Raw genomic sequence first — 26,601 nt, 5'->3', positions numbered from 1 at the left:
AAAGAGTTGACCCTTTATGGTGGAGGTTCCGAAGCAGTTGGCCAATATTGACTAATTCGTACCTGACCTAAGACTGATATTAATATCACAACGTGCCAGATTTGGACAATGATTACTTTTTATAATTTATATGAGATATGTGCACGTTTTTGGAAAATGTGGAATGTGGTAATAGGTATAGCGGACCAGGTATAAGGTACCAGAAGAGGTTGGCAGATGTATATCACCTTCACAACAGATCTTGTGATAGCAAAAATGTTTGTAAGTGGGAAATTTGAGAAGATTTGGATGCTTACATTTCTTTATTTTAGAGTTTTGTTTTTTAAAATCTTGAACCCTATATGGGGGAAGTACCAGAGGAAATGATGCGAACACTATCATCTCTATAACATATTTTGTGTTGACGGAAATAAAGAAATGGATCAAGTCTGATTGGAATCGGACATTATTTTTGCGTTTTATAAGTTTCAGGAGGGCCATCATATTCCATCTTCACACCAGACCTTGGGCTAATAAAAATATTGTGATGTGTGGAATTTGCAGAGAATAGGATGTTTACTTCGGATTTTAGGATCGTTTTGGTTATTCGAAATATTGAACCTTTTGTGGGGAAGGTAACAGACAGAATGGTCCAATCTCTACCATCTTTATACCAGATCTTGTAGTGAAGGAAAAATTGAGATGTGTCAAGTCTGAATGGAATCGGATGTTAATTTCGTGTTTTATAAGTTTTATGAATATTCAAATGTTGACCCTTTCTGGGGGAGGTACCCGAAGGAGTGGACCGATATATTCCATATTCACACCTTACCTAGGATTAATAAATATATTTTGATGTGTGTAATTTGAAAGCAATCGGACTCTCTCATCACATTTTATATCGGTTATAATTATTCCATATTTTGAAAGTTTATGGGGGAGGTACTTGATGGAGTGGACCAATATTGTCCATTTTCACACCTGGCCTATGCCATATGCAAAATTGGAGTAGAATCGGATTATCCTCTCTCTTTCTGTGCAGTAAATTATTTTGACAGTTTGTGGGGGAGGTACCAAAAAGACTGAATCGATATTGCCCATTTTCGGACTCGATCTAAGTTTGACAATAATATTTGGGTGTACCAAGTTTAAATCATATCATTTGCTACAACCAAAACGTGCCTCATCAAAAAAAAACTAGGTCTCTTTGGACCAAATTCGATTCAGGTCATTTGGGTCGATATAGCGATGTCCGTCTGTCTGTCTGGCTTGTGCGCACGATAACTCTCGAATGGAGTATCCAATGTGGTCCAAACTTGGTACATTGTAATATTATTGTCAAACTTAGATGGAGTTCGGAGATGGGCAATATCGGTCTACTCCTTCTGGCACCTTCCTTACAAAAGTTCGAAATTTTCAAAAAAAAATTACTGCACAGAAAGGATAATCCGCAACGAGCTCGATGAGGACCTTCAATATGTTATTTGTATCTGTAAAATCCATTTCTCCATCCAAACTTGAAACAGCATAGATTCCAGAATGGTTAAATCTCTGCTGTTTCAAATTTATTTTGAAGAGTAGCTCACCATTGTGAGCTAACTGCCCATACCGACATCGTATTTATACGATCTTATGAATGCATAATCCAATGAAAGAAAATAACACAATGGTCAATCCAAAAAGAGAAAAAAGCGAAAAATGAAGATAGGGCAAAAGAAATAAAAACAGAACGCATGAAAAGAAAGTCAAGTGTAAAGATTCATGCTCATTAGATATTCGCTCGTTAACATGTTCTAAGCTGAGCGTGTTAGTATTGGGAAAATAAAATTTCGCCGACTTTTGCGGTTTGGCAAAGTCATTGTAATAAAGTTCTTATAAAAACCGACAATAGTTCTGACACCTCATTCCGATTTTATACGCTTACAATTAAAGAAGGCTTGTTTGAGAGGAAGATATAGGAAATTTGAGACGCGTCAAAAGACAAAGGACATTTGCGAAATGAAATTCACTTTAGTTTTATTGCTGGCCACTGGCCTGGCAATTGCTTTGGCAGGTGGGTGTTAACAAAAAATTGAGAAGAAAAAATGAAGAAAAATTGATTTGTTATATGTTTTTTTAATTAGAACCCGAACCAGAACCCAAACAACAACACCCACGTGGTGTTATACATCAAGTCAAGGCTGGTGTTGCTGGACCCAATCCCTATATTTTCTTGACCGTTCCCCATGGCCGTTCCCAAGTAATCCAGGGCTTTGAGGTTGTAGATGGCGATACTGAGGATAATGAGGATAAAATCTCCCCTGATTCCGAAGATATTGCCGAGGAAGACGACGAGGAGATGATGGCTGATGATGATGACGATGTAGAGGAAAACATGCAACACGATGAAGACGATGATGAGGAAGAAGACGACATGGTCCTTGATGTCATGAAAAATATTGATTCGAAGACCCAGGTTAGGAAAACCCAGCAAGTTTCTTTGCCCCTGAAAAATGGCAAAAACACCCAAATGATGGTGTCCCGTGAAAATGCTGGAGCCATTATGGTTCCCGATGAAATCATTGAAATCGAAGGCCAAAGTGTTATTGACGAAAAGACCGGTAAACCAGCCATTTTGTTGCCCCGCTCCATTTTGGACTCGATTCCGGATGGCAGTGTTGTGGCCTTGATGGAACGTCCCATTGAGGGTCGCTCAGCCGGCGAGGAACGTGCCAATCGTGTCATTGTACGCAGACGTCGCAGGGGATCCCGTCGCAATGTCAAGCGTGGTCGCCGTGGCAACCGCCGCAGGGTGAATCGCAGACGCAGTGGCAACCGCAGACGTCGCAATGGCAATCGCGTGCGCGTTGTACGTGTCAGTGGCAATCGCCGCCGTGGCGTACGAGGTGGTAATCGCCGTCGCCGTGTCATCCGTGCTTAAGACCCAGAATGAGACCTGAGGCAGGATATCTGCCTAAAATCTTAATTTCTAGTATTACTTAGTTCTTAGTCTCCCCTACTTTATGCTTCCCCCCTCTCTATTAAGGCATCCTATGGCTAATACGATTAGGTTAAACGAATACACACACACATAGAAAACAAGAAAACAATAAAAACAAAAAACATTTTTAATGTTAATCGATATTTCGCTGTGCCTAATTTGCCATTCATTAGGCGGGGGGTCACCACCAAAGAGAAAGCCAGCAGGTCAGGGTACAAAGTTGGGGGGTTATTTCGAAGAAAGATCAAAGAAAGCTCAGATTGTTATTGGAATTGATGAGCCCGTCATAGATACACACGCACACACACTCACACATGCTTCCATATCCCGTTACGCTTATGTTCGTCAACTTTCTTCGTTTTCTTTTCTTGCGAATTGTTATTGTTGTTCTATGGCCCTCTCTCAAAGCGGTTGTTTGGTTCGATTTAAATGTTCGCAAAGATTTCAAAGTGGTTTCATAACTTCGTTGGCTGGCCTCTTCGGTGCCGCTGATGGTCTTGAGTTTTTTGTATGAACGCAGCTTGTTATGTTAATGATGTCGGCTGTTAAGCCATCCAATTACAAGACGAGCCGATATAAGCTCCAACGTTATCAGTTTGCAACTCATTGCTTGGCCACGAATGTCAAGCGTAAAATCTTTCCGTCGATTTTTTTTTAATTTCATTTTAAAATAAAATGAAATTTGCGTGTTTCTTAGCAGTGGCCCTCTGTGCCCTGAGCGTTTTCCCCCGTTCCGCAGTAGCAGGTAACATTCTAGAACTTTCCATGCAATCGAGGAAAAAATATTTATACCTTGCAATTAATTTCCCACAGATGTTAAAATTGAAAACTCGCCTCAGGGGGTGAAACATGAGGAGCCAGTGGAGTCCAAGCTTCTGCATGAAGTTGAGTCTCACGATGAGGCATTAGACGACGAAGATGACGATGACGAAGATGCCATCACAGAGAGTGATAATAAGTCTCATGAAAATGCCGCCTTGAATGGGCTTGTCATAAGCGAAAAAGATATTGAACAATTCAAGGAGCCTGGCATGGTAAGTCCTGCATCAGCTAAATGTCAATGCTATTTATAATTTTCGTAATCTCTATAGCAACGTCTGGCTCGGGAACTGCGTGCATTCCACAACAACAACTTGTTGCAAGACAGTAACACCCAATTGAAGAAATCAGACAACGCTGAAGATGATGATGCCATGCCCGAAGAACGTGCTGTCCGCAGACGTCAACGTGTGCGCAGGCGCAAAATCAACAACGGCGTGCGACGTGTTAACAACAACAGGAATAGAAACCGTCAGTTGAACAAACGTAGACAAAACAATCGACGCAAGCAGAACAACAGAAACGGCGTTCGCTGGCCAAATAATCGAAACAAGAAATTCAAAACCAAAAAAGCCAAAAAGAGCAATCGTACCAAAAATGGCAAACGTCGCGTTGTTCGCCGCAATGGCAACAAAAAGAGAAACAAGAATCGCAATGGTTTCAAGAAGACCAACAACAAGAACAAGAGAAAACGCACGGGTTCCCAAAACAAGCGAAGAGTGAATAAAAATCAAGCCCATGGACCCCGTAAAACCGATAATGAAAAGATGGAACACACCGTCGATGAACACAAAGATCAAAAGGTCAACGTCAATGAAACGCCGGTAAAGGAAAATCTTGAATAGTCATCGGCCTAAGGACGATGAACTGTGGATCCAGGCTCTTCAACTGATAGGATAAGTTATTTATTTATGTTATTTATTAAATAAAGAAAATTATGTTTTATCGATATGAGTTATTTAGTTGCCTACATGAGGTAGGTATGTATGGAGATGGAGGACCGAGTTGTTATTTGCGGATACTTAAAGAGGTAAGGAGGTGGTATCTATATCTATAAAAGAGGAAAATGTTTGTATGTTTGTTTGTTTGTAATTTATGGACTCGAAAACCGCTGAATAGATTTTCCTGAAAATTTCCATATATACTGCAACATGGCCTGAAAGTAACATAGGCTATATACATTTTTGAATTTCCACTTGGAACTGGAGATATAGCATCAGAATCGGAAGTACCTCCCAAAAAATTAGATTTTATATGCACATATATATTGATTGGTTGAAGATACAGTCTCCAAATTTGGAATACGTCACGGAATTTGGAACAAAAATAAGTTTGCCAAATTATATTGTAATCGGTTCAGATTTGGATATAGCTCCCATATATATTTTCGACCGATTTCGATCATTTGATGCCTCAAACACAATATGAATGTTCGATTCCAATGAAATTTGGAATGTGTGACGGGATTTAATCCGACAATAAATTTGTCAAATTATATTGAAATCGGTTCTGATTTGGATATAGCCCCCCTATATATTTTCGGCCGATTTCAAGCATTGATGCACCAAACACGCTATGTATCCCCAATTTCAATGAAATTTGAAACGTGTGATACATTTTATCTAAAAAATTGATTTCCCAAATTATATTGAAATCGGTTCAGATTTGGATATAGCTTCCATATACATTTTCGGCCGATATTTGGTGGACCAAACACGATATGTATTTCCAATTGTAATGAAATTTAAAATAAGTAACGGAGCCAAAATGAATTTGTCAAATTAAATTGAAATCGGTTCAGATTTGAATATAGCTCCCATATATATTTTCGACCGATTTCATGTATTTGATGCACCAAACACGCTATGTATCTCTAATTTCAATGAAATTTGGAATGTGTAGCGGGAATTAAAACAAATATACATTTGTTAAATTATATTAAAATCGGTTCAGATTTGGATATAGCTCTCATATATATTTTCGACCGATTTCACGTATTTTATGCACCATACACGATATGTATGTTCGATTCCAAAGAAATTTGGAATATGTAACGGGATTTTGATTAGAAAATAAATTAGTCAAATTATTTTAAAATCGGTTCAGATTCGGATATAGATATATATTTTCCGTCGATTTCACATATTTGATGCACAAAACACGATACGTATTTCCGATTCCAATGAAATTCGGCATGAGTGGCTAAATTTGGTACAAAAATAAATTTGACAAATTATATTCAAATACGCTCAGATTTGATTATAGCTCCCATATATATACTCAGCCGATTTCACATATTTGATGCACCCAAAGCGAGAGAGACAAAATCTGGCACCAGAAAAAATTTCCAAATTATATTGAAATCAGTTGAGGTTTGGATATAGCTAACATATATATTTCGGCCGATTTCATATATGTTATGCACCAAACATGATATATATGACCGATGCCAATGAAATTCAGAATGTGTGGCGGAATTTGGTTACAATAATAAATATGACAAATTAATTGGAAATTAGTTAAGATTTGGATATAGCTCCCATATATATATTATCGGCCGATTTCACATATGTGACGCACCAATTTCAATGAAATATGAAAGGTGTGGCGGAGTTTGGTGTAAAAGTATTTTTTTTTTTTTAAATTATATTTAAATCGGATCAGCGAAGTATGTTGCTATCTCGAATTCACTAATTGCAATAGAAATGCCACTCAGCTTCAAAAGATTGCAGTTTACTGCACGCTTGGTATTATTTACTATGAAATAAATAAATCCGAAGGACAAGCCCTTCGTGTATGTATGTCATGTTACTGCTTTTCTAATGGTTTTGGTTAATTACGCATTAAAGTAGTGCAATAATTTTTTTTTTATTTTTTAAATTTGTTTTTTTTTAACCAACATATATTCGTAATTAAAATTTTGAATGCATATAAAATCAAAAGGGGTAGCGAAGCGCACCGGGTTCAGCTAGTTTATCATATAAATTTTTGGTGTAGTGTAGTGCTATTATGAAATTGTTATCAGATTGATCTTGTTCGCTGTCAACATTATGTTTCAGATTCAGTATCAGCTACGGAAAGCTAAAATAAATTATTAATTTAATACTCAGCCATGTGCATGCATGGGGTATATATATGTGTCAGTGGGTATGCACGATATCTCTTCGATGGCGTCCAAGCTTGGTACATTGTAACATTATTATTAAACATAGATCGAGTTCGCAGATGATTAAGTTCAGAGATGAGTCCACTCCTTCTGGTACCTACCCCACAAAAGCTAAAAAATGTCAAAGAAATTACTTTACCTTATAGGATATTCCAAATTTATTCAAACTTCCAAATCCTAATATATGTTTGTGCGAAAAACGACCACATCAAACCACTCCTTCCGGTCACAATGTTGAATAACTATAATGCTCATAAACTGCGAAATAAGCATCCGATTTTTTCTAATCTTGGCAAATCCAAAAATTTCGTTAACCCTAATAACTTGCGAACTCATTCAGGGTTTTTAATACCCTCCCTCCATAAAGTATATACAGGGTGAGATAAAAATACTTCAAAATTTTTTACATTTTTCTAAATTTTATAGAATTAAAGCAAAAATGTCGGAAATAGCATCAAATTTTCGGATAATTTTAGATTTGTTTGAATTTGTCACCTTTGGCACAAATATTGCTCTGCGGTATTTTGGCCCACTCCCGGCGAAGCGCTTGCTTCAGGTGATCGACACTTGGGTATTTTTTAGTGCCAACCTTGCTTTCCAAAATATTCCAGACACAATATTCCAACAGATTGGTATCCGGAGAATTTCGTGGCCATTGTGCGCTGGAAATGAATCGAGGGACCTCATTTTGTAAAAGCTGTCGGACAAGTGGCTTAGAAATGACAGCAGTCTGAAGATAGTTTCAGTTTTTTCATCTCCCTGTATATTGTCGATGTATTATATCGTTATATGTTGTGATCTTGATCTTGTTCAATGTCAGCGTTATGTTTCAAGTTCAGTTTCAGCTTTGTACAGCTGAACTCAATTATTATTTATGCTACATGACTACATGGGGACATTTGTCCGATGGCGTCTAAACTTAGTGCATCTATATATTATTATCAAAAATAGATTATAAAATGTGAAAAATCGTCTCTCTTCTAAAATGTGTAATAGGAGTCCCATATCAAATTTCACACATCTGGTATAGAGAATGAATTTAACGGGCCACTCATTGTGGTACCTCCCCCACAACGAGTCAAACATTTGAATAAACATGACGCTCATAAAAGGAGAAATGAACAACGGATTCTTTTCAACCTCGACACATCCCAATATTTCTATCAACACAAGATCCGGGATACATTCATGTACTCCTTCTGGTTCCTCCCCCGCAAAGAATCAGCATGTTGTCTTCTATATTATTACCAACACATGATCTGGTATGAAGATGATATATATCGGACTACTCTTCTCTGTGAGTCAAAATTTTAAATAATTATAAGTCTCAAATTATACAAAATAGTCAAAATTTTTTTTATTTTTTTATTTTTTTTTTTTTAATTATGAATTTTTTGGCCCTCTTCTACTGGTATCTTTCCCACAATCGACCAAAATTTTGGATAATTATAACCCTTACACTTGCGAAAAAGTGAGCTATTGTTTTAAATATGGTTTTTGACAAGAGGAATTTCACACACTCCGTAGTGTTGATAGGTATTTAAAAGAATTTTACACGAAATTTGTTGCACATTTTACAGGTTAATATAATCCAATGGTCATCCAAAATTCTGGAATTCTTCCATGCCTTAATTCTTTTTTCATTCAAAATTCTGTGTCGATTTTCAATTGTGAAATGTAAAGCGATTGCAAAGTCAGGAAAATTTTATTTATTTTTTTATTTATTTATTTATTTTTTTTTTTTTTTTTGTAAATGTACATCTTAAAAAAATTGACTTTAATTCTGACCTTAACCCTACCCCTTCGCAAAATATCTTGGGGATTGGACAATAATTGCGACCTATAATTATGTACATTTTTGATCAGCATAAAATTCTACGCCGATTTAGCGATATCCGTCCGTCTGTGGAAATCAATCTAGCTTCCGAACGAAATGAAATAGGTTGATACTCAAATGTATTAGAACGCAGTAGGTCCACGTTTTGGTATAGCCCCCATATAATGGTATTTTGTATTTTAAGTTCGTAATGAATACTACAGGCTATGACGGAAAATTATCCGTGCAGGTCCAGGCCTTCGCATAGCCCCCATATAACGGTACCTCCTGTCATTCGGTACTTTGATGATTTCAGCTACATTATTCACCGGAACTGTTTCAAATTTGGTATTTGTTCGTTCGTAATGGATACTACAGCCTAAGACATTGTACAATTGTCCACGTCTTCGTATAGCCCCCATATAACGGGACATCCCGATATTCGGTATTTTGACGATTTTAGGTACAATATTCACCGAAATAATTCAAAAATTCGTATTTAAAGTTTCGATAGGTACTACAGTCTGTGATAGAAAATTTTCTATGCAGGTCCAGGTCTTCGTATACCCCGGACATTACGGTACCTCCCTATATTCTGTATTTTGATGATTTTAGGATTTATTTATTTTCAAATTTCTTATTTGAATATTATAATGGTATATGACAGAAATTGCCTATGCAGGTCAACATCTTTGTATAGACCCTAATATAACGGCTACATTCAGAATTTTTATGATTTTAATAGATTTTTTTTTTTTTTTTTTTGAAAATTGCATATTTGTTTCAATTCAGGAGGGTATTCAAAGTTCCTCCCGGCCGAAATTACAGCTTGTTTACTTGTTTAACTTCATTTCGTTTGTGTTTTGGTGGTAATAGCCAAAGCCTTGGTATACCTGTGTTAGTCCCCCAAACCTTTGCTGAATTATGACAATCAAGTTTGGTTAATTTTCAATATTTAAGGTAAAATTTTAAATGTCGTCGCAATTTGGAATGACGTAGCTAGATTGGTGTTACGTTTTAAATCTGAATATGATGTAAATATATAATATATAGTAAATATTTTGACACAAGGTATACCCACTGAATCAGTCGTTTCTGGTATGAATTAACACTAAGCTATTTCAACTGTCGCAATTTATAATTTATTGGTGGGAGATTTTGTTAAGAACTGAGGTGTCTCCTTTTTTGAACCGTCCTGTTATGATACCCAATTTAAACAGTTCAATTTTTATTAGTAGGAAATTTCAAAGGACTGATACTTAATTTCCCATACCAAAATCCAATATTTAGACTTCACAACGAAACAGAGAGAGCTTCGATTAGGAGATTACATCAAACCGCCTAAGGGTGTTTCTGTCCATATTAATGTGTTCTTTTTTATTTTAGGCCCTTCGAAAGAAATGTTGATTCAAAGAATCCATCAAATCGAGTAGCTGTGATTTACATCAGCAAGAATTTGCATATGAAAACGAAAACGACGAAGATGTACAACATATGCCAAACTGCCAAAAAGCGAAACCATCAATCAATGTGGAAATCACGCTGTACTAATGGCACACAAGTTGCTTTGGGTCAGCGGGTTTGTTAGCAAGGGTTATGAACCCACTGACATGATGGCGGAATGACGACGATTATGATGAATTAGAGAAGCTATTCGTTGCTGGCAAAATAACGGCGGTATTAATTTCTTTCTATTGACCAACTCTTAGTTTTGGTGTCTTTTTCTCAAGAAAGTCTTGTAGAGATCATCTACCTTATTGTAATAAGTTGCCAACAACAACAAGAACAACTAACACACTAGCGGACCACTATCATGCCATTCGATACGTCCACTGATTAATGATTGAATAACTGACACTGCGTGGAACTTTGACATGCTTGAGGGCAGCTGGGGAAGAATCAATCAATGGAGAAATGAAGAAAGCACTCACTCTTTGTGCCCAGACTGCAGGGCTGGGATTTCGGCAACGAATTTTCGTATATATAGTTTCGTTGAAGAACAGTTCTATCATCAGTCAATCTTGGTCTTTCATTTCTAAGTATTCTAGACACATTGGAATACGGCTAGAGCTTTTGCCAACCAGAAGGATATGAATTATAAGCGGCTCATTTTTGCGCTGCTGCTTTGTTCAGCTGTAGCTCTGCAGCCAGCAGGTTGGTAGAGCGCAACATAGCTCCAATAAGAATAAAAACTAATTTGTCATAATTTTGAAACATTTTTCAGATGCTGTTGAAGGCAGTCGTCCTCGCTATAGGCTATTCCAAAATGTTAGGGGTCGCCAGTTCGCTGAAGGTTCCGAAAGTCGGTTCAACCAACAATTTTTGGAAAAAATTGGTAAGGGAACAACGACTACAACAACCGTAGCTCCGACTACAACTACTGCCACTGCAACACCGACATTGCCAACACCCACCACACCTACTGTTACTACACCTCCAACTATAGCCCCACCACCTACCACCCCGCCACCAGCAACAACCCCGCCCGCAACTGCTACACCACCAGCTACAGCCACACCACCGGCAACAGCTACACCCCCAGCCACACCTCCAGCTACTCCCCCTGCAACACCACCAGCTGGCCCACCAGCAGGACCCCCAGCAGGACCTCCAGCGGGACCACCAGCAGGTCCACCGGCTGGTGCAGAAGGAAGACGTGTCAACATCAACGACAGAATCATTGCCTCTGACGACAACGGTGATGACAACGACAATGATGATGACGATGACGAAACTGCAGTCGGTCATCGTGAAGACGACAGCGACGATGATGATGACTTCGATGACGAAAATGGCCATGATGATTCCCATGGTCTTGTAGCCGATGATGATGATGATGATGAGAACGATGCTGCACCCGTAGGTCGTGATGCTGGTTCCCCCATGGTCAGGCGACGCAATTCGCTCCTGAGGCGCGAAAGGCAACAGCATCGTCGTAACATGATGCGAGCACGTCGCCGTCAGGCCAGCGTACGAAGAAATGCCGCCAAAATCCGTTCCAGTCAACGTCGCAACCGCCTGCGTCAGCAAAATAAAATTTCCACGCGCCGTTTTAGACAAAAACTAATGAGGCAAAAGCAACGTGCACGCCGTCAACGCGCCAGAAGACGCCGTTTGAGGGCCAAGCGTCGCAAGGCTGCCCGTCGCAGGGCAAAGCAACGTAGGTTGCGTAAAATGCGCAAACAGAGACGCAGGCGTCAACGCATGCGCAGAATCCGTAAGAAGAAGGCGGCCATGAATAGAAGACGACGCTTGCGCCGCTTCAGACGTCGTACGCCTGGCCGCAATCGAATTGTGCGCATTAATGTAAAGAAATGAAATGATTCCGAAATAAATGACTTGCCATGACACACACACACACGATTGGGTTGGTTGTTTTATTATTTTCCAAAGTATCCAAAGAATTTTGAAGAGAATTTTGAGACTCCTAATTGAAAATGATTGGGTTGTCCATGTCAAAGAGCAAGGGCGAAAATTAGATTTTTTCTAAAGATTTTTAAAGTTTTCTGAGTTTCAGCGACTATTGTTTAAAATATTCTACAAGAATTTTTTAATATTCTACAAGGATTTCCATTTGAAAACAATTTTCTGGCAAATTTCCAGCTAAAATTACGTTAATATCCAAATCGATGCTGGTGTCATTATACTTTCTTCATTTGGGAGAATTTTCATACATCTGGAATCAATATTTTCCAAAAAACAAATCGATTATATGGCTTGTCCTGTGGTTTATACAGTAGTAGTAGTAAAATTTTGTATAGAATATTTTGACATACCCTGCCTAAAATTTAATTTTATGTTACTTCATGTATCAAAACGAAAAGAGGCCGAGGAAAAATTGATCAAAATTAGAAAAAATCTTCGGTTTATTTATACCCTCCGCTATACTATGTAACTCCCCGAAATACTCATGATAGACCCTACAAGGTGTACATATTCTGGATCAGCATAAAATTCTAAATCGATTTAGCGAAGTTCGTCTATCTTTCGAATTTAGATAGAAGGCTAAAATTGTGCACACATGTGTATTTTAAGTTAGTATATGAGCCATGTCGGTCCATATTTTCGTATAGCCCCCATGTAACATGACCTCGGTATTATTGATGATTTCAGTATTTTGATCGGTATTTTGATGTTTTCAGCAGCATTATTTATCGGAATTGTTTGAAATTTTGTATTTGAAGATTTTAATGGGCACTTGACAATAAATCATATATTCAGGCCCACGCCTCCGTAATTGGTACCTCTCAATATCCAGAATTTTTATACCCTACACCACATAGTGATAAGGTTATTATGTCTTTGTGCATTTATTTGTAACATGGAAAAAGAATCGAGATAGACCCATAGTTACTTTTTGAAGATCTTTACAGAATCACTTTCTGAGTCGATTTATGCATGCTAGTCCGTATGTCCTTCCATGTATTTTTGTAAACAAAGTATATTTATTGCCCGATCCAGATGATGTTTTGCACAAGTTATTTGTTTGACACAAGGAAGAACCCCATTGAAATTGGTGAGAATCGGTTTAAATTTAGATACAGCTCCCATATATATCTTCCGCCGCTTTCGGTTTAATTGTGCACAAAATGACCAATAACAGACCAAATGATCCGAATTTTGGCACCTCCGACCCCATTCGGTATGGAGGCATGAACTTCAAATTTGGAGAAAATCGGTTCAGGTATAGCTATAGCTCCCATATATATGTTTAATAGAATTTTGGGTTTTAAGTTCCTCACATTCGTAATATGCACTCCGCAAGTATGATATTTGGTACCAGATATCAAATACAACCCAGAAATATTTCTGCCAAAATTTATGAAAGTCGGTTCAGATTTGGATATAGTTCACATATATAACTTCTACCTACTAAATGTACTAAATGCAGGACATTGTGCCCCATTTTAGTACATCCGATCGAATTCAGATATAGGTATAGCTCCCATATGTATGTTCCATTCGATTTGGGGTTTTAAGTCTCTCACATGCGTAATATGCATTCCGCAAGAATCATAGTTGGTACCAGATAACTTATGGAGCTCTGTCGAATTTTATCGAGATCGGATCAGATTTGGATATAGCACCTATATAATATGTAATAATATATAATAATATGTAATATTCGTCCAACTAGGATATCTTTCAGCACATCAGACCGAATTCAGCCTAGAAATAAGTACTTCACATTTGGAGAAAATCGGTTCAGATATAGCTATAGCACCCACACATATGTGTTTTATCCGATGGCCAATATCAGTCCGAATGATCTGAATTCGACCGAATTCAGACTAGAAGCAAATACATTAAATTCGGAAAAAATCGGTTCAGATATAGCTATAGCTCCCATATATACATTTAACAGAGGTGGGGTTTTTTGTGCCCCAAATGGTCAATATTCAAATTAACTGAATTTTGTTACATCAGTCTAGAAGTTGGTACACCAAATTTGGGGAAAATCAGTTCAGATATAGATTTAGACCCATATATATATATAGGATGACATGAAAAAGCTGCAACCAAATTCAGACTGCTGTCATTTCTAAGCCACTCCGTCGACAGCTGTTAAAATTATTCCAGTGACTTTATATTGTTTACAAGCGTACAAAAGCATTTTGGTGAGAATTCTTAGAAAAAAGTTATTCTTAATGGAATTCAAGCGCGATAGTGCGATTCTTTTATATTTGGCTGGAAAACCACAAGTGGCTACGTTAGAGCACTCCGGCATTTAAATGTGAATAAATCTTTTGTGTCTGTACCATCGCTCGTTACCTCGATACTGTCAGCATAACCCGACATCAAGGAAGTGGACGGAAGAAAACAGCAACATCAGCAAAAATGGTTCGAAAAGTAAAAAATCAACTAGATCGAAACCCGCGCCGCTGTGGCCGCAAAATGGCTCGTGAGCTGAACAAATCGCAATATTCCATTCGGTAAATATTAAAAAATGAGCTCAGGGCAAAGCCATTGAAATTCTAAAAAGTGCAACAACTTACACCGCAACAGAAAGAAAATAGACTCAAAAAGCTAAAGAGTTGCTTCGCTTGGCCGAAAGTGGTGAACTGCCGAATTTGGTTTTCTCCGTCTCCGATGAGAAAACATTCGTTGTCCAGCGGTTTGTAAACAAACAAAATAATCGTGTTTATTTGCCAAAGAGGTCGGTTGGCCACCATAACTCAAGCGCCGACCATGGTGATGGTGTGGGTCACCAGAACAACCGATGGTCGTTCCCCGCTCCTATTAATCGACAGTGGCATCAGAATAAATGCCGAGTATTATCGCGAAAATATTCTGGAGGGTGTATAAATGCCTTGGGCACGCAAACATATTGGCCGCAGACCTTGGACATTCCAAGAGGACTCAGCACCATTGCACTCAGCATGCGCCACCCAAGAATGTTTACAAAATGAGGTTCCTCGCTTCATTTCCAGCGCACAATGACCACCAAAATCTCCGGATAAAAATCCGTTGGACTATTGTGTCTGGAGTATTTTGGAAAGCAAGGTTGGCACTAAAAAATACCAAAGTGTCGATCACCTCAAACAAGCGTTTTGACGGGAATTGGCCAAAATACCGCAGAACAACATTCGGGCAGCGTTTGACGGTTTCATTGGCCGTTTGAAGGCCATAATTCGTGCCAAAGGTGACCAATCTAAATTTATTCTAAAATTTGATGCTATTTCCGACATTTTTGCTTTCACGTCACAGTTGACGTAATTACTTCAGACAAATGCCCGATATAAACTTATATTGTTTTAGGGTGCTAATTGCGCTAAATGTAATGGTGTTGGGTATTATTAAGTTCTTCCAATTCGACGTTTGTCCCTGTCCCATTGGTTTTCAATTTTATTTTATGAAATTAAAAATAAATTAAATATCATTATACCTTACAACACTATGTGTTGGGGGTATTATTACACCCTACAACACTATGTGTTGGGGGTATTATAAGTTGGATTGGGCCAAAAATTATGTAATACCTCGAAATATTGGTTTCCCACATAGGAAAGTATATATGGATGAGAGTCGATCTAGCTATGTATGTCCGTCCGTCCGTCTGTCCATGTTCATTTGTAATCAAGCTACAGGTCGCAATTATGAACCGATCCTCATGAAATTGAAAATGGAGGTTGGGTTATGGTTAGAATAGAACCCTATTGTTTTTGGAGATGATCGCACGATATTTAGGGGTTGAAATGGACTAAAAACAGAAAAAATTCCTGATTTTGCAGTTGCTCTATAGGCCACAATTATGAACCAATCGACGGGAAAATTTACATGAAGTTTGAGTTTAGGAGTGGGCAGAAAGCTACCAATTCGGGCAGCCATCGGACAATAATTAGCGGGTAAAATAGACCCTAACTTTTACGTAAGAAAATAGGAAAATGTCCGCTAAGCCGCGAATATTTTCAATATCAGCCAATTCACAAAAACATTAAAAGATAACTTCTGATCGTTAGATTGATGCTAATAGCCAAGACATCGGATATATAGCAAAATAGGTACAATATATGTAAAAGAATTGATCTTATTTATTCTGCTTATAAATCAAGAACCGCTGGGCCGATTTTCACAATTCCCATCAATTCGGAATAGTCTCTTCCCACAAAACGATAAAATCTAAGAAAATCATGGGAAAATATGCCAATAAACAAGTGAATATTTTTTCAATTTGACTTAGAATTTTGAATTGTACATTTTCTAAATTTTTACACCCTCTAACACTGCGTTTTGATGGTATTATATGCATATCGCAATTATCGTCTGATCCTCACAAAATTTTGCATAGGGGTAGGGTTAGGGTCAGAATTAAAGCCTATTGTTCTTAAGATATGCATTCCCAGGTGCAAATAGACTAAAAAAAATTATTTTTTTGTAATTTTGTAGTCGCTCAATAGGCCACAATTGAAAACTAATCGACACGGAATTTTGCATCAGAAGAGAGTTAAGGACAGTGTAGAAGTCAAATTCTCCGCGTCAAAAAAAAAACTAAGGGTAACCTCTGAGCGGGGCTCTTTGACATTACTTCAAAAACAAAATCTTCCAAAATGGATGTGGATATAAGGGGACTTCGAACATATTGTAGTGTTGTAGGGTATCACATGGTCGGCCCCGCACGACTATAGCCTTTGCTTACTTGTTTTTGTTATACCTCCCTTCATGCCATAACTTCACCTCACCAATTTTTTGCATGTTTTCTTTAAGTTTGTATTATACAAAATTAATGTCTTATTTTATTTTTGTCCCAAATAGTTTTGTTATAATAATGGACAACTGAGTAAATACCAAGCCAAGAAATGGAATTATGAAACAAAGTATCATAGCCTGGAGCATGAATTCAAAATGAAACGCTCTAACAGCTATAGGCTGTTCTAAAATTTCCATACACCGTTCGCAGTATAAAAATTAGCATCTTTTGTTCTTACTTTTGTTTGAAAAAAAATATCGATTAAAATTTGTACAATTAATTAATATTTTCAGTTACTGGATAGAAATGGCTTTCTTTTCCTTTATTTTTGTGTGCCAATAACTGGAGTTTTCTAACCAACGAAGATGATCCGCCAAGACACAAGTTATTAACTTCTTTTCATAACAAACCCAATTGATTAGTTGATTAATGATGACCGCTAGTCGTCATTTCGTGTCGTGTTGTGGGTAAAACTTTGACATACCGCTGGCTTTCTTCGAGGTGAAAATTAATTACGGCCTCAGAAATGATGTGAAAATGATGGAATTGTGGGGAAGAAAACACACAAATTATCTGCAAATATATAAAAGGTGCCAAGAACGATTCCAACATCAGTCAGTTCCAGTTTGCCAAATGTTAGTAACCCTTTAAGCGACTTCAAGTGCAGAGACTCGCAACGAATCGCGAACATGAATTACAAGCAACTGCTGTGTGCACTGCTGCTGTGCACAGCCGTCGTCCTTCAGTCGGCTGGTAAGTTTATGCTCCACCCCGAAGCGCAAATGAAATTTAACAATCATTATCCCATTTTCTTTTTGCAGCGGCCAATAATGTGGGTCGAGCTAATCCTCGATATAGGTTATATCAGGTCAACGAACAACGTTCGGCTGGAAGCGGGCAAAATGATCCACGTTTCAATGATCAAATTCTCGAGAAGTTGGGAAAGGGCACGACAACAACAACCACCCTTGCTCCAACAACCACAACAATGACCACGCCAACACTTACCACACCAACAGCCACTACACCCACCATGACAATACCACCATCACCACCGACCACACCAACAGCGCCCACACCGGCACCTTCGCCCACTGCTACACCACCAGCAACGCCACCAGCAACTCCAACAGCAACACCGCCTGCAACACCACCTGCAACTCCACCTGCAACCCCTCCAGCAGCAGGTCCACCTGCCGGTCCACCAGCAGGTCCTCCTGCAGGTCCTCCAGCCGGTGCACCAGACGGTGCACCAGCCGGTGCACCAGACGGTGCACCAGCCGGCCGTCGTATTTCAAACGAAGACGATGAAGAGAACTCTGCAAAGTTAGATAGTGACGAACTTGCAAAATTCCGTTCAAACAAAGACGAAGATGATGATGAAGACGACGACGACGACGAAGAGAACGACGATGATTATGACGACGATGATGATGAGGATGACGAAGAGAAACACACCGGTGTATCGAGAAGGAATAATGGCATGAGACCAAGGCAAAGAGCATCATCCGCTTACTCCTACAGGAGATTTTTACAACGCCGACGACGTGAGCGCAGAATACGCCGTCGCCAAATGCTTGCAGCCCGACGTCGCTTTAGGAAGCAGAGAAGAACGGCCATCAGGAGGAGAAAAATGCAAAAACATCAACGCAATCGTCAACTAACCAAAGCTCAGATACAACGTCGTCGACAAAGGATTCTGAGGTCGATCGCTAGACGACGTCGTCGTATGCAAAGGAGACGCCGTATGCAAGCTAGACGTCGCCGTTTACGCCGCCGTCGCCTAAGGAGACGTAGACAACGTCAAATGAGGAAACGTTTGCGCAAATTCCGTCGCATGCAAAGACTTCGCCGGAGACGTCATCGTCTACAGACCAGACGTCGTTTACGACTATTCAGGGTTAGAAATCGTCGCCGCGGTTGAGCCCCACAGACTTGGAACTACAAATGTATATGATCAAACTTTCGATGGAATAAAAAAAGAGAAAAATTAAAAATAAAATTTTGGTCGTTTCCTTTTGGTTGGGGCAAGGATGGTAAAAGAGAATGAGAATGCCAGGATATCAGAGGTATGTTTTAAATGATTTTTTATTGTTAGAATTCGAAAAGCATTCTGGAAACGATATATGTTATGTAAACAATTTTCGGGTGGCTCCGGACAGTGTTTTGAAAGTTTTACATTCACGGACCTAACTTCTAACTTGGTCTTGGGTTTATGACTTTTGTCACCGCATTTTCACAGAAAAACGTAATAATCTTCCTAAGCTTTAACTTAATATTGAGAACTATTGCGTAAGTAGTTAATATCACGTTCTTGAGTTTTAGCTCATAACCCAAATTCACAGATTTTTCTTTGAACAAATCTAAAACACCATAATTGCATCAATTACAAATTTATGTAGCTTTGTAAAACGATTTGTATTCGCTCTATAGGTCACAATTATAGAGAAATCGATCCGGAACTCTGTAGACCTTGTCGACAGATGAAACATACATATGGGAGGCATATCTATATGTGTCCTCTAGGCTGAATTCGATCGAAATTTCGGACGAAATCGTTCCAAGATGTATATGAGAGCTATATATAAATTTGAACCGATTTAAAAGAGTTCATCTTTGGGCCAAACACATGATTAGTGGAAAATTTCATCTCAATCGACCTGTACTTTGTTTTCAAAAATGAAGTCGGGCAGATATGCATAAACCGACTCAGAATGTGATTCTATGAAAATCATCAAACGGAAATTTTAGTACTTGGTTTCCTGCTGCTTGTTCCAAAAAAACGTACAAAGACATAACAACCTCTAGCACAGTTTGATATACTCGATACCAAATTAACAAAATTGGACGGAAAAAAATAAAATAGGACGTACTTTTTATACCCTCCAGCAATGTCTTTATCAAAGTAAAATGAAATTATTAAAAGCATGGAATATGTGAACTTAGAATATCAATCTGTTTTAATTAACATAACCCAAATAGCAAAACCCATATTTTGTATATTGTGGCAGAAACCATCAAAATACCGAATATTGGGCGGTATCGTTATATGAACGCTTTACCAATTAGTGGACCTGAATCGACCATTTTTTGAAAGGAGAGAACAGACCTACAGAGAACCCCAATTGTCAAGTTTCAGCTAATTTGGTTGGAAATTGTGGCAGAAACCTTCTAAATTCCGAAAATCTGGAGATACCGTTATACAGGGGTTAGACCTAAACGTGGACCAATTTAGCCCATTTTCAATTTCAATCATCATTGATTACATACCAATAAGCTTTGATTGCATATAACATAAACCTATATGCCCATTTTCTAAGACAATGATTCTTCGAGCAATATAGGTAATGGAATTGCCCACATACCCTATTGCCCTATTGAACCGTGAAAATTGAAGAAATATTAATTTGCAGAGAAATAAATTTTTAAATTTGTCGAAAATAAAAAGAAACAAGAAAGCTAAGGCTATAGTCGTGCGGGGCCGACCGTGTGACACCCTACAACACTACAATATGTTAGAAGCCCCCTTATATCCAGATCGATTTTAGAAGATTTCGCTTTTGAAATTATGTCACGGAGCACTGACCAGGGACATTTGCCCAATATTTAAGCACTCCGTCATGCTGTTAGATGTTGTGGTCCATTTTCCATCCAAAATGCTAGAATCCTTCCCTGTTCTTAACTCTCTTCTCAGGCGTGGCTTCAATTGTGTGATCAGGAAATTTTTTTCAGTTTTTGGTTCATTTGAACCCCTATCTTTTTGCGATCATCTCCAAAAGGCCCCGCTGTATCTCCAAATTTAGACTCATCTATATGATTTGCTTGTCTACAATATTTGGCTATATTCGTCAACGAAATCAGCATAAAAAACAGAAGTTCGGCTTTTGTGTATTTCGGATATCGCCTGTAAGTAATGCTGGTATTTTTTCACAAATAGTGGCCTATTCTACTTGCTGTCCTAAACTCTAACTTCATGCGAGATTTCGTGTCCTTTGGTTTCTATTTGTGACCTTTACAACGGTTGCAAATCAGGAACATTTTTAGCTGTTGGTCCATTTCAACTCCCAAATATATTGCGGACACCTTTAAAACCAATAGGCCCATCCCTCCTGAGCCTTACCCTAGCCTTGTAAAAATTTTCGTGAGGATCGGATAATAATTGCAATATAACACCAACCTGTGTTGTAAGGTGAAAAAATATTACAAAATGTACACTTCAATATTATAAGTCAAATTGAAAAGAATCGCATGCGATAAAAAATATGAAAAATATAAAAAAAATGTCACAAAATGCTACAAAATCAATATTGGCGAATGTTTTAGATTTTATACTTTTATGCCAATAGGGCATTCTGAATTGACAAAATTTGTCACAATAGGTCCAGCCATTCTTGAGATATAAGCATTCTAGCTAACATCCCCTTCCTTTATATAAATACATTGTATATATTTCGCTGCATATATCCGATGCATTTACTATCGGCATCGAAGTAACGGTTAGCATTGACCTGTTTAATGAAAAAGTTGACTTTTATTTAACACTAATGTTATGATCTATTTCACCCGCTAAATATTACCCGATGACCATCCAAATTGGAAGGCTTCTGCCCAGCCCTAAGCTCTAGCCCAATGCTATGTTACGCTTCGATTGGTCCATAATTGCGACCTGTAGAGCAACTGCAAAATTAGGAAATTTTTCAATTTTTGGTCCATTTCAACCCCTAAGTATTATGCAATTATCTCCAAAAACAATAGGGTTCTATTCTGACCCTTACCCTATCTCTGTTCTTAATTTCGTAAAGATCGGGAAATTATTGCGACCTGTATATTGATTACAAATTAATGTGGACAGACGGACCGACGGACAGACATAGCTAGATCGACTCAACTCGGCGAGATAGGAAGATCCATATATACTTTCCTATGTGGGAAACCAATATTTCGAGGTGTTACATAATTTTTGGCCCAATCAAACTTATAATACCCCCAACACATAGTGTTGTAGGTTATAAAAAACAGGTAAAAAAGTATCGGTCAGATGCATACTCTTAGCCAATGTTCTGCACAACAGATATTGCATTAGCATAAGTGTTTGTGTGTGTGAAATCTGAAGAGTGTTGAAGAAACTTTCTTTGAGCGTTTTTTTTTTTCAAAATCTTGAACCCTATGTAGACAGAAAGCAAAATAAATAGTCAAATCTCTAGCATCTTTATAACAGATCTTGTGTTGATGGAAATATTGAGATGTACCAAGTTTTGAATGCAATCGGATGTTAATTTCACTTTTATGAACTTCGTGGATAGTCAAAATTTTGCGCCTTTGTGTGGAGGTACCGAAAGGAATGGGCCGATATATTCCATCTTCACAACATATCTTTTGTTAGTGGAAATAATGGGATGTGTGGATGTAAAGAGAACCTGATGCTTATTATTTTATAAACGTTTTGTTACATGTTAGCACCAAATCTTGAGTTTACAAAAATATTGGAATGTGTAAAATTTTAAGACAATCGGATTCTTACATCACATTTTTTAAGAATTATAACTATTAAAAATTTTGAACCTTTGTGTGGGAAACACTTGATGGAGTAGACCGATATTATCCATTTTTGCACCTGACCGAGAACTAAGTCAAATATTAGCAAGATGGAGCAAATCCGGATTATTGGGGCAAAATCGGATTATTGCTTCTCTTTCTGTGCAGAAAATATTCACTTTTTTTTTTGAAAATGTCGACCTTTTTGGGTGGGAGGCACCAGATCGAGTCGACCGATATATTCCATCTTAACACCAGACCTTGGTTTGTAAAATTATTGCGATGTATGAAATTTGAAGACAATCGGACTCTTACATCACATTTTATAAGAGTTGTAAGTATTCCAAATTTTGACCCTTTGTTGGGAACACATTTGATAAAGTGGCCCGATATTTTCCATTTTCGCACCTGATCAGAACTAACGAAAGATTAGAATTTGCAAAGTTGGAAAAAATCGGTTTACGTTTATCTTTCTGTGCAGAAAATATATTTTGTGAAAATTTCGACCTTTTGTGGGGGAGGTACCAGAAGGAGTGGACCGATATTGCCCATCTCTGAACTCGATCTAAGTTTAACAAAAATATTACGATTCACCAAGTTTGGACCAAATCGGATACTGCCTTCGAAAGTTATCGTGTTCTTTCTGTGCAGAAAATATATTTTGTGAAAATTTCGACCTTTTGTGGGGGAGGTACCAGAAGGAGTGGACCGATATTGCCCATCTCTGAACTCGATCTAAGTTTAACAAAAATATTACGATTCACCAAGTTTGGACCAAATCGGATACTGCCTTCGAAAGTTATCGTGCGCTCCAGCCAGACTAGATCGACTCGACTATTTTGCCATAACAAAATACTATGGTATTCCGAACAAACATGCCAACACTGTTCTATATAACATTCATTATATTCATTCGTTCACCATTCAGCATGATTCGGACGATAGTCGGAAAATAGTTCATTTTCGTGCCATTTTAGTTCACAGCTCATTCGAAGTTCCATCGTTCAATGTTCACGTAAAGCTAAGCCGCTTATTCAGCTCTGGTAGTTGCCATATTACTTTATACACTCGTCACAGTTAAGCTTTCTCTGGTTCTTGTATTGGATATTTACTCATTCGCATAAAGCTTAGAAGGTAATCGGTTAGTGCAAAGTTCGATCCCTCTTTAATGTTCTTTTCAGTAAATTGTTTACTAAATCCAAGTCGTACGTGACCTACACTAACCTGCCGCCAATTTAAGATAATTAAAAGTACCACTTTCATTTATTAGAAATTGTTTTCTTTAGTGTCAACAAGTATTCTAAAATCAAAGGGTGATATATTTCTTAATGATGACGGCTAATTATTATTTCGAATTAGTAAGATTTCGACTTACAGCAGGTTTTCATTAAGGTGAAATTTAATGAAGGCCTCGGAAATTTTGTAAAAATAATGGATTTTTAGAAAGAAAACAGACAAATTATCTGAGACATAAAAACGATGCTCAGAATGTCTCCAGCATCAGTTAGCTGCAGTTTGTCAAACGTGAGTGACTTTTGTGGAACTTGGCAAAAATTGCGAAAATGAATTACAAGCAACTGCTGTGTGCACTACTCCTGTGCACAGCCGCGGTCCTGCAGTCGACAGGTAAGTTTATGCTCGATTTGTAGCCAAAAATTGGAAAATAACAACCAATCTCTCCTGTTCTCTTCCAGCCGCCAAAGGTGTAAATCGAGGTAATCATCGGTACAGTTTATATCAGAACAATGAACAACGTTCGGCTGGTAGTGGCCAAAGTTCTCCACGTTTTAATAATCAAATTCTCGAGAAGTTGGGAAAGGGCACGACAACAACAACCACCCTTGCTCCAACTACTACGACAATGACAACAACACCCACAGCTTCACCACCAACATCTACCATACCCACCATTACAAATATAGGAACCACGCCAGAAACAACTTCTCCAACAACCCCCACTCTGGCACCACCGCCCCCAACTCCAACAACACCAACAGCAACGCCTCCAGCAACACCACCGGCAACCCCACCTGGAACACCACCGGCAACTCCACCAGCTGGCCCTCCAGCTGGTCCACCAGCAGGACCACCAGATGGTGCTCCAGCAGATGGTGCCCCAGCAGATGGAGCTCCAGCAGATGGTGCTCCAGCAGATGGTGCAGGCCGTCGCAAGTCCAAAAGAGATTATGAAGAGGACTCTGAAGATAGTAACGATGATGAAGACGACGAAGAGTACGACGATGATGATGATGACGACGACGAAGAAGAAGAATACTCCCGTGTATCGAAAAGGAAAAATGGCATTAGAACAAGACAAAGAACATCATCCCCCAACTCATACAAACGATTTTTACAACGAAGACAACGTGAGCGCAGGATACGCCGTCGTCAAATGCTTGCAACTCGACGTCGCCATAAACAACAGAGAAGAAGGGCTAGCAGCAGGAGAAAATTGCAAAACCATCAACGTTATCGTCAACTAACCAAATCTCAGACACAACGTCGTAGACAAAGGATTTTAAGGTCAATGGCTAGAAGACGTCGCGGAATTCAAAGAATACGTCGTGTGCAAGCTAAACGTCGCCGTCAAAGACGCCTGCGTCAAAGGAGACGCAAGCAAAGACAAATGAGAAGACGTTTGCGCAAACACCGTCGCAGGCAAAGACTTCGCAGGAGACGTCATCGTCTGCAGACCAGACGTCGTTTACGAAAGTTTAGGGCTAGAAATCGTGGCCGCAATTGAGGTGAACTGGCTAGCATCTGCAAATGTTGATAATCAGACAATTGATGGAATAAAGATATATGGAAATTAAAATAAATGAAAGTTATATTTTGGTTGGGCCAATGGTGTTATAAGAAGTTAGGAATGCCCAGGATTTTGAAGGTATATCTCACAAGATGTACTTTTAAATAGCTTTGTCAGATTTCAGATTCAAGTTAGTATTTCTGGATTTTGCGATATCGACAGCTATCAGATATTTAATATTTCTTTAGAATATTTTTAAGAATCAATTTAGCTACAACCAAAGTCGGAAAATCTTCTTGGTATAGTCGGAAATTTTTAATTTTCTTAATGTTTTGGTTAAATTTTCTCCGGTTTTCCATTTATTTTACTGATTTCAAATCGTTCTCTTGAATTCTCTTCTTTAAATGATGTCTTACAGATATAGGGAAAACTTTAGCACCAAGCGATGGATTTATTAAAGTATTTTAAAGTTTAAGAAACAGAAAGAAGACAGAATTTTTTTCGATGAATTTACTTAAATAGAATGCCGGAATGATCTTCAACAGGGATTTCAACTTTTTGGTCATTATTCTTATCAATATTTTTGATTTGTTTGATATAACAAAATTCTATGGAAATAACTACAAACGTACTTCTATGTGGCCAACGAGTATAAAACTCTTGACATTTTGGGTCGATGGATAGTCAACATCCGTAGATCCGTCTGTGTGGCAGAGATACATATGTATCTCAACACGAAAACCAGTAAAGAAAGTCCTAAAGTCGGGCGGGGCCGATTTTATGATACCCTACACCACTTTGCTAATTTAGTTGAACTCCACTTAATAATTAAAAGTTTTTATGGGAGAATTCAATCATACACGCTATGATTATAATTATAATTTTAAATTAAAAGGACTAAATATGCCGAAGCATTTGTATCTTTTAAATTCGGACTTGTTTTGCCCATTTGGTGCGAAATTAATTTGAAATCGGATAAAAATATATATGGGAACTATATCCAAATCTGAACCGATCTCGATAAAATTTGGCAAAGATATTTCTGAGACGTATTTGATATATTTCCCTGAATATCGTTGTTACGGAGTGCATATTACGGCTGTGGTAACAAATATGACAAATCGGATGAACAGTATATATGGTAGCTATAGCTATATCTGAACCAAATTTGGCATACTACCTTCTAGACTAAATTCGGTCGTATGTGCCAAATTCCATCCCATTTGGACAAATATTAGACGTTTGGTGCACAATAAATGGTAAATCGGACGAAGTTATATATGGGAGCTATATCCAAATCTGAAGCGACCTCGATAAAATTTAGCAAAGGTATTTCTGAGCTGCATTTGATATATTTCCCCAAATATTGTTG

The 26,601-nt window shown here is 38.2% G+C and overlaps 4 protein-coding genes across 4 annotated transcripts; all 4 read left to right on the top strand.

The window, feature by feature from the left end:
• The first annotated feature begins 1,977 nt into the window (after positions 1-1,977).
• On the top strand, positions 1,978-3,239 carry LOC101894170 (protein SDA1 homolog). The gene is made up of 2 exons (XM_005185916.3): positions 1,978-2,032; positions 2,103-3,239. Exons 1-2 carry the CDS (start codon positions 1,978-1,980, stop codon positions 2,897-2,899), a joined length of 852 nt encoding a protein of 283 aa, XP_005185973.1. The 3' UTR covers positions 2,900-3,239.
• Positions 3,240-3,389: 150 nt separating this feature from the next.
• Positions 3,390-4,727, top strand: LOC101891011 (myb-like protein D). The gene is made up of 3 exons (XM_005184667.3): positions 3,390-3,704; positions 3,773-3,993; positions 4,051-4,727. The coding sequence occupies exons 1-3, from the start codon at positions 3,635-3,637 to the stop codon at positions 4,621-4,623; spliced, it is 864 nt and encodes a 287-aa protein (XP_005184724.2). The 5' UTR covers positions 3,390-3,634; the 3' UTR covers positions 4,624-4,727.
• Positions 4,728-17,637: 12,910 nt separating this feature from the next.
• Positions 17,638-18,872, top strand: LOC101890663 (MAP7 domain-containing protein 1-like). Its single transcript, XM_005184665.3, has 2 exons — positions 17,638-17,701; positions 17,770-18,872. The coding sequence occupies exons 1-2, from the start codon at positions 17,638-17,640 to the stop codon at positions 18,870-18,872; spliced, it is 1,167 nt and encodes a 388-aa protein (XP_005184722.2).
• A 5,173-nt stretch (positions 18,873-24,045) lies between these two features.
• Positions 24,046-25,226, top strand: LOC101890493 (uncharacterized). Its single transcript, XM_005184664.2, has 2 exons — positions 24,046-24,109; positions 24,178-25,226. Exons 1-2 carry the CDS (start codon positions 24,046-24,048, stop codon positions 25,224-25,226), a joined length of 1,113 nt encoding a protein of 370 aa, XP_005184721.2.
• The last annotated feature ends 1,375 nt before the right edge of the window (positions 25,227-26,601 follow it).

The sequence above is a fragment of the Musca domestica genome, unplaced genomic scaffold (assembly GCF_030504385.1).
Source record: "Musca domestica strain aabys unplaced genomic scaffold, Musca_domestica.polishedcontigs.V.1.1 2, whole genome shotgun sequence".
NCBI lineage: Eukaryota > Metazoa > Arthropoda > Insecta > Diptera > Muscidae > Musca > Musca domestica.
Note: the sequence above shows the minus strand (reverse complement) of the source record. Positions and strands in the feature narration are given on the sequence as shown.

What these genes read in the sequence shown, in the direction of transcription:
- LOC101894170 (XM_005185916.3), top strand. Translation starts at nt 1,978, where the DNA reads ATGAAATTCACTTTAGTTTTATTGCTGGCCACTGGCCTGGCAATTGCT. An exon ending in CCTGGCAATTGCTTTGGCAG is followed by an intron (nt 2,033 to 2,102) that starts GTGGGTGTTAAC and finishes TTTTTTAATTAG; the next exon opens with AACCCGAACCAGAACCCAAA.
- LOC101891011 (XM_005184667.3), top strand. Translation starts at nt 3,635, where the DNA reads ATGAAATTTGCGTGTTTCTTAGCAGTGGCCCTCTGTGCCCTGAGCGTT. An exon ending in CCCCCGTTCCGCAGTAGCAG is followed by an intron (nt 3,705 to 3,772) that starts GTAACATTCTAG and finishes AATTTCCCACAG; the next exon opens with ATGTTAAAATTGAAAACTCG. An exon ending in AATTCAAGGAGCCTGGCATG is followed by an intron (nt 3,994 to 4,050) that starts GTAAGTCCTGCA and finishes TAATCTCTATAG; the next exon opens with CAACGTCTGGCTCGGGAACT.
- LOC101890663 (XM_005184665.3), top strand. Translation starts at nt 17,638, where the DNA reads ATGAATTACAAGCAACTGCTGTGTGCACTGCTGCTGTGCACAGCCGTC. An exon ending in CGTCGTCCTTCAGTCGGCTG is followed by an intron (nt 17,702 to 17,769) that starts GTAAGTTTATGC and finishes TTCTTTTTGCAG; the next exon opens with CGGCCAATAATGTGGGTCGA.
- LOC101890493 (XM_005184664.2), top strand. Translation starts at nt 24,046, where the DNA reads ATGAATTACAAGCAACTGCTGTGTGCACTACTCCTGTGCACAGCCGCG. An exon ending in CGCGGTCCTGCAGTCGACAG is followed by an intron (nt 24,110 to 24,177) that starts GTAAGTTTATGC and finishes GTTCTCTTCCAG; the next exon opens with CCGCCAAAGGTGTAAATCGA.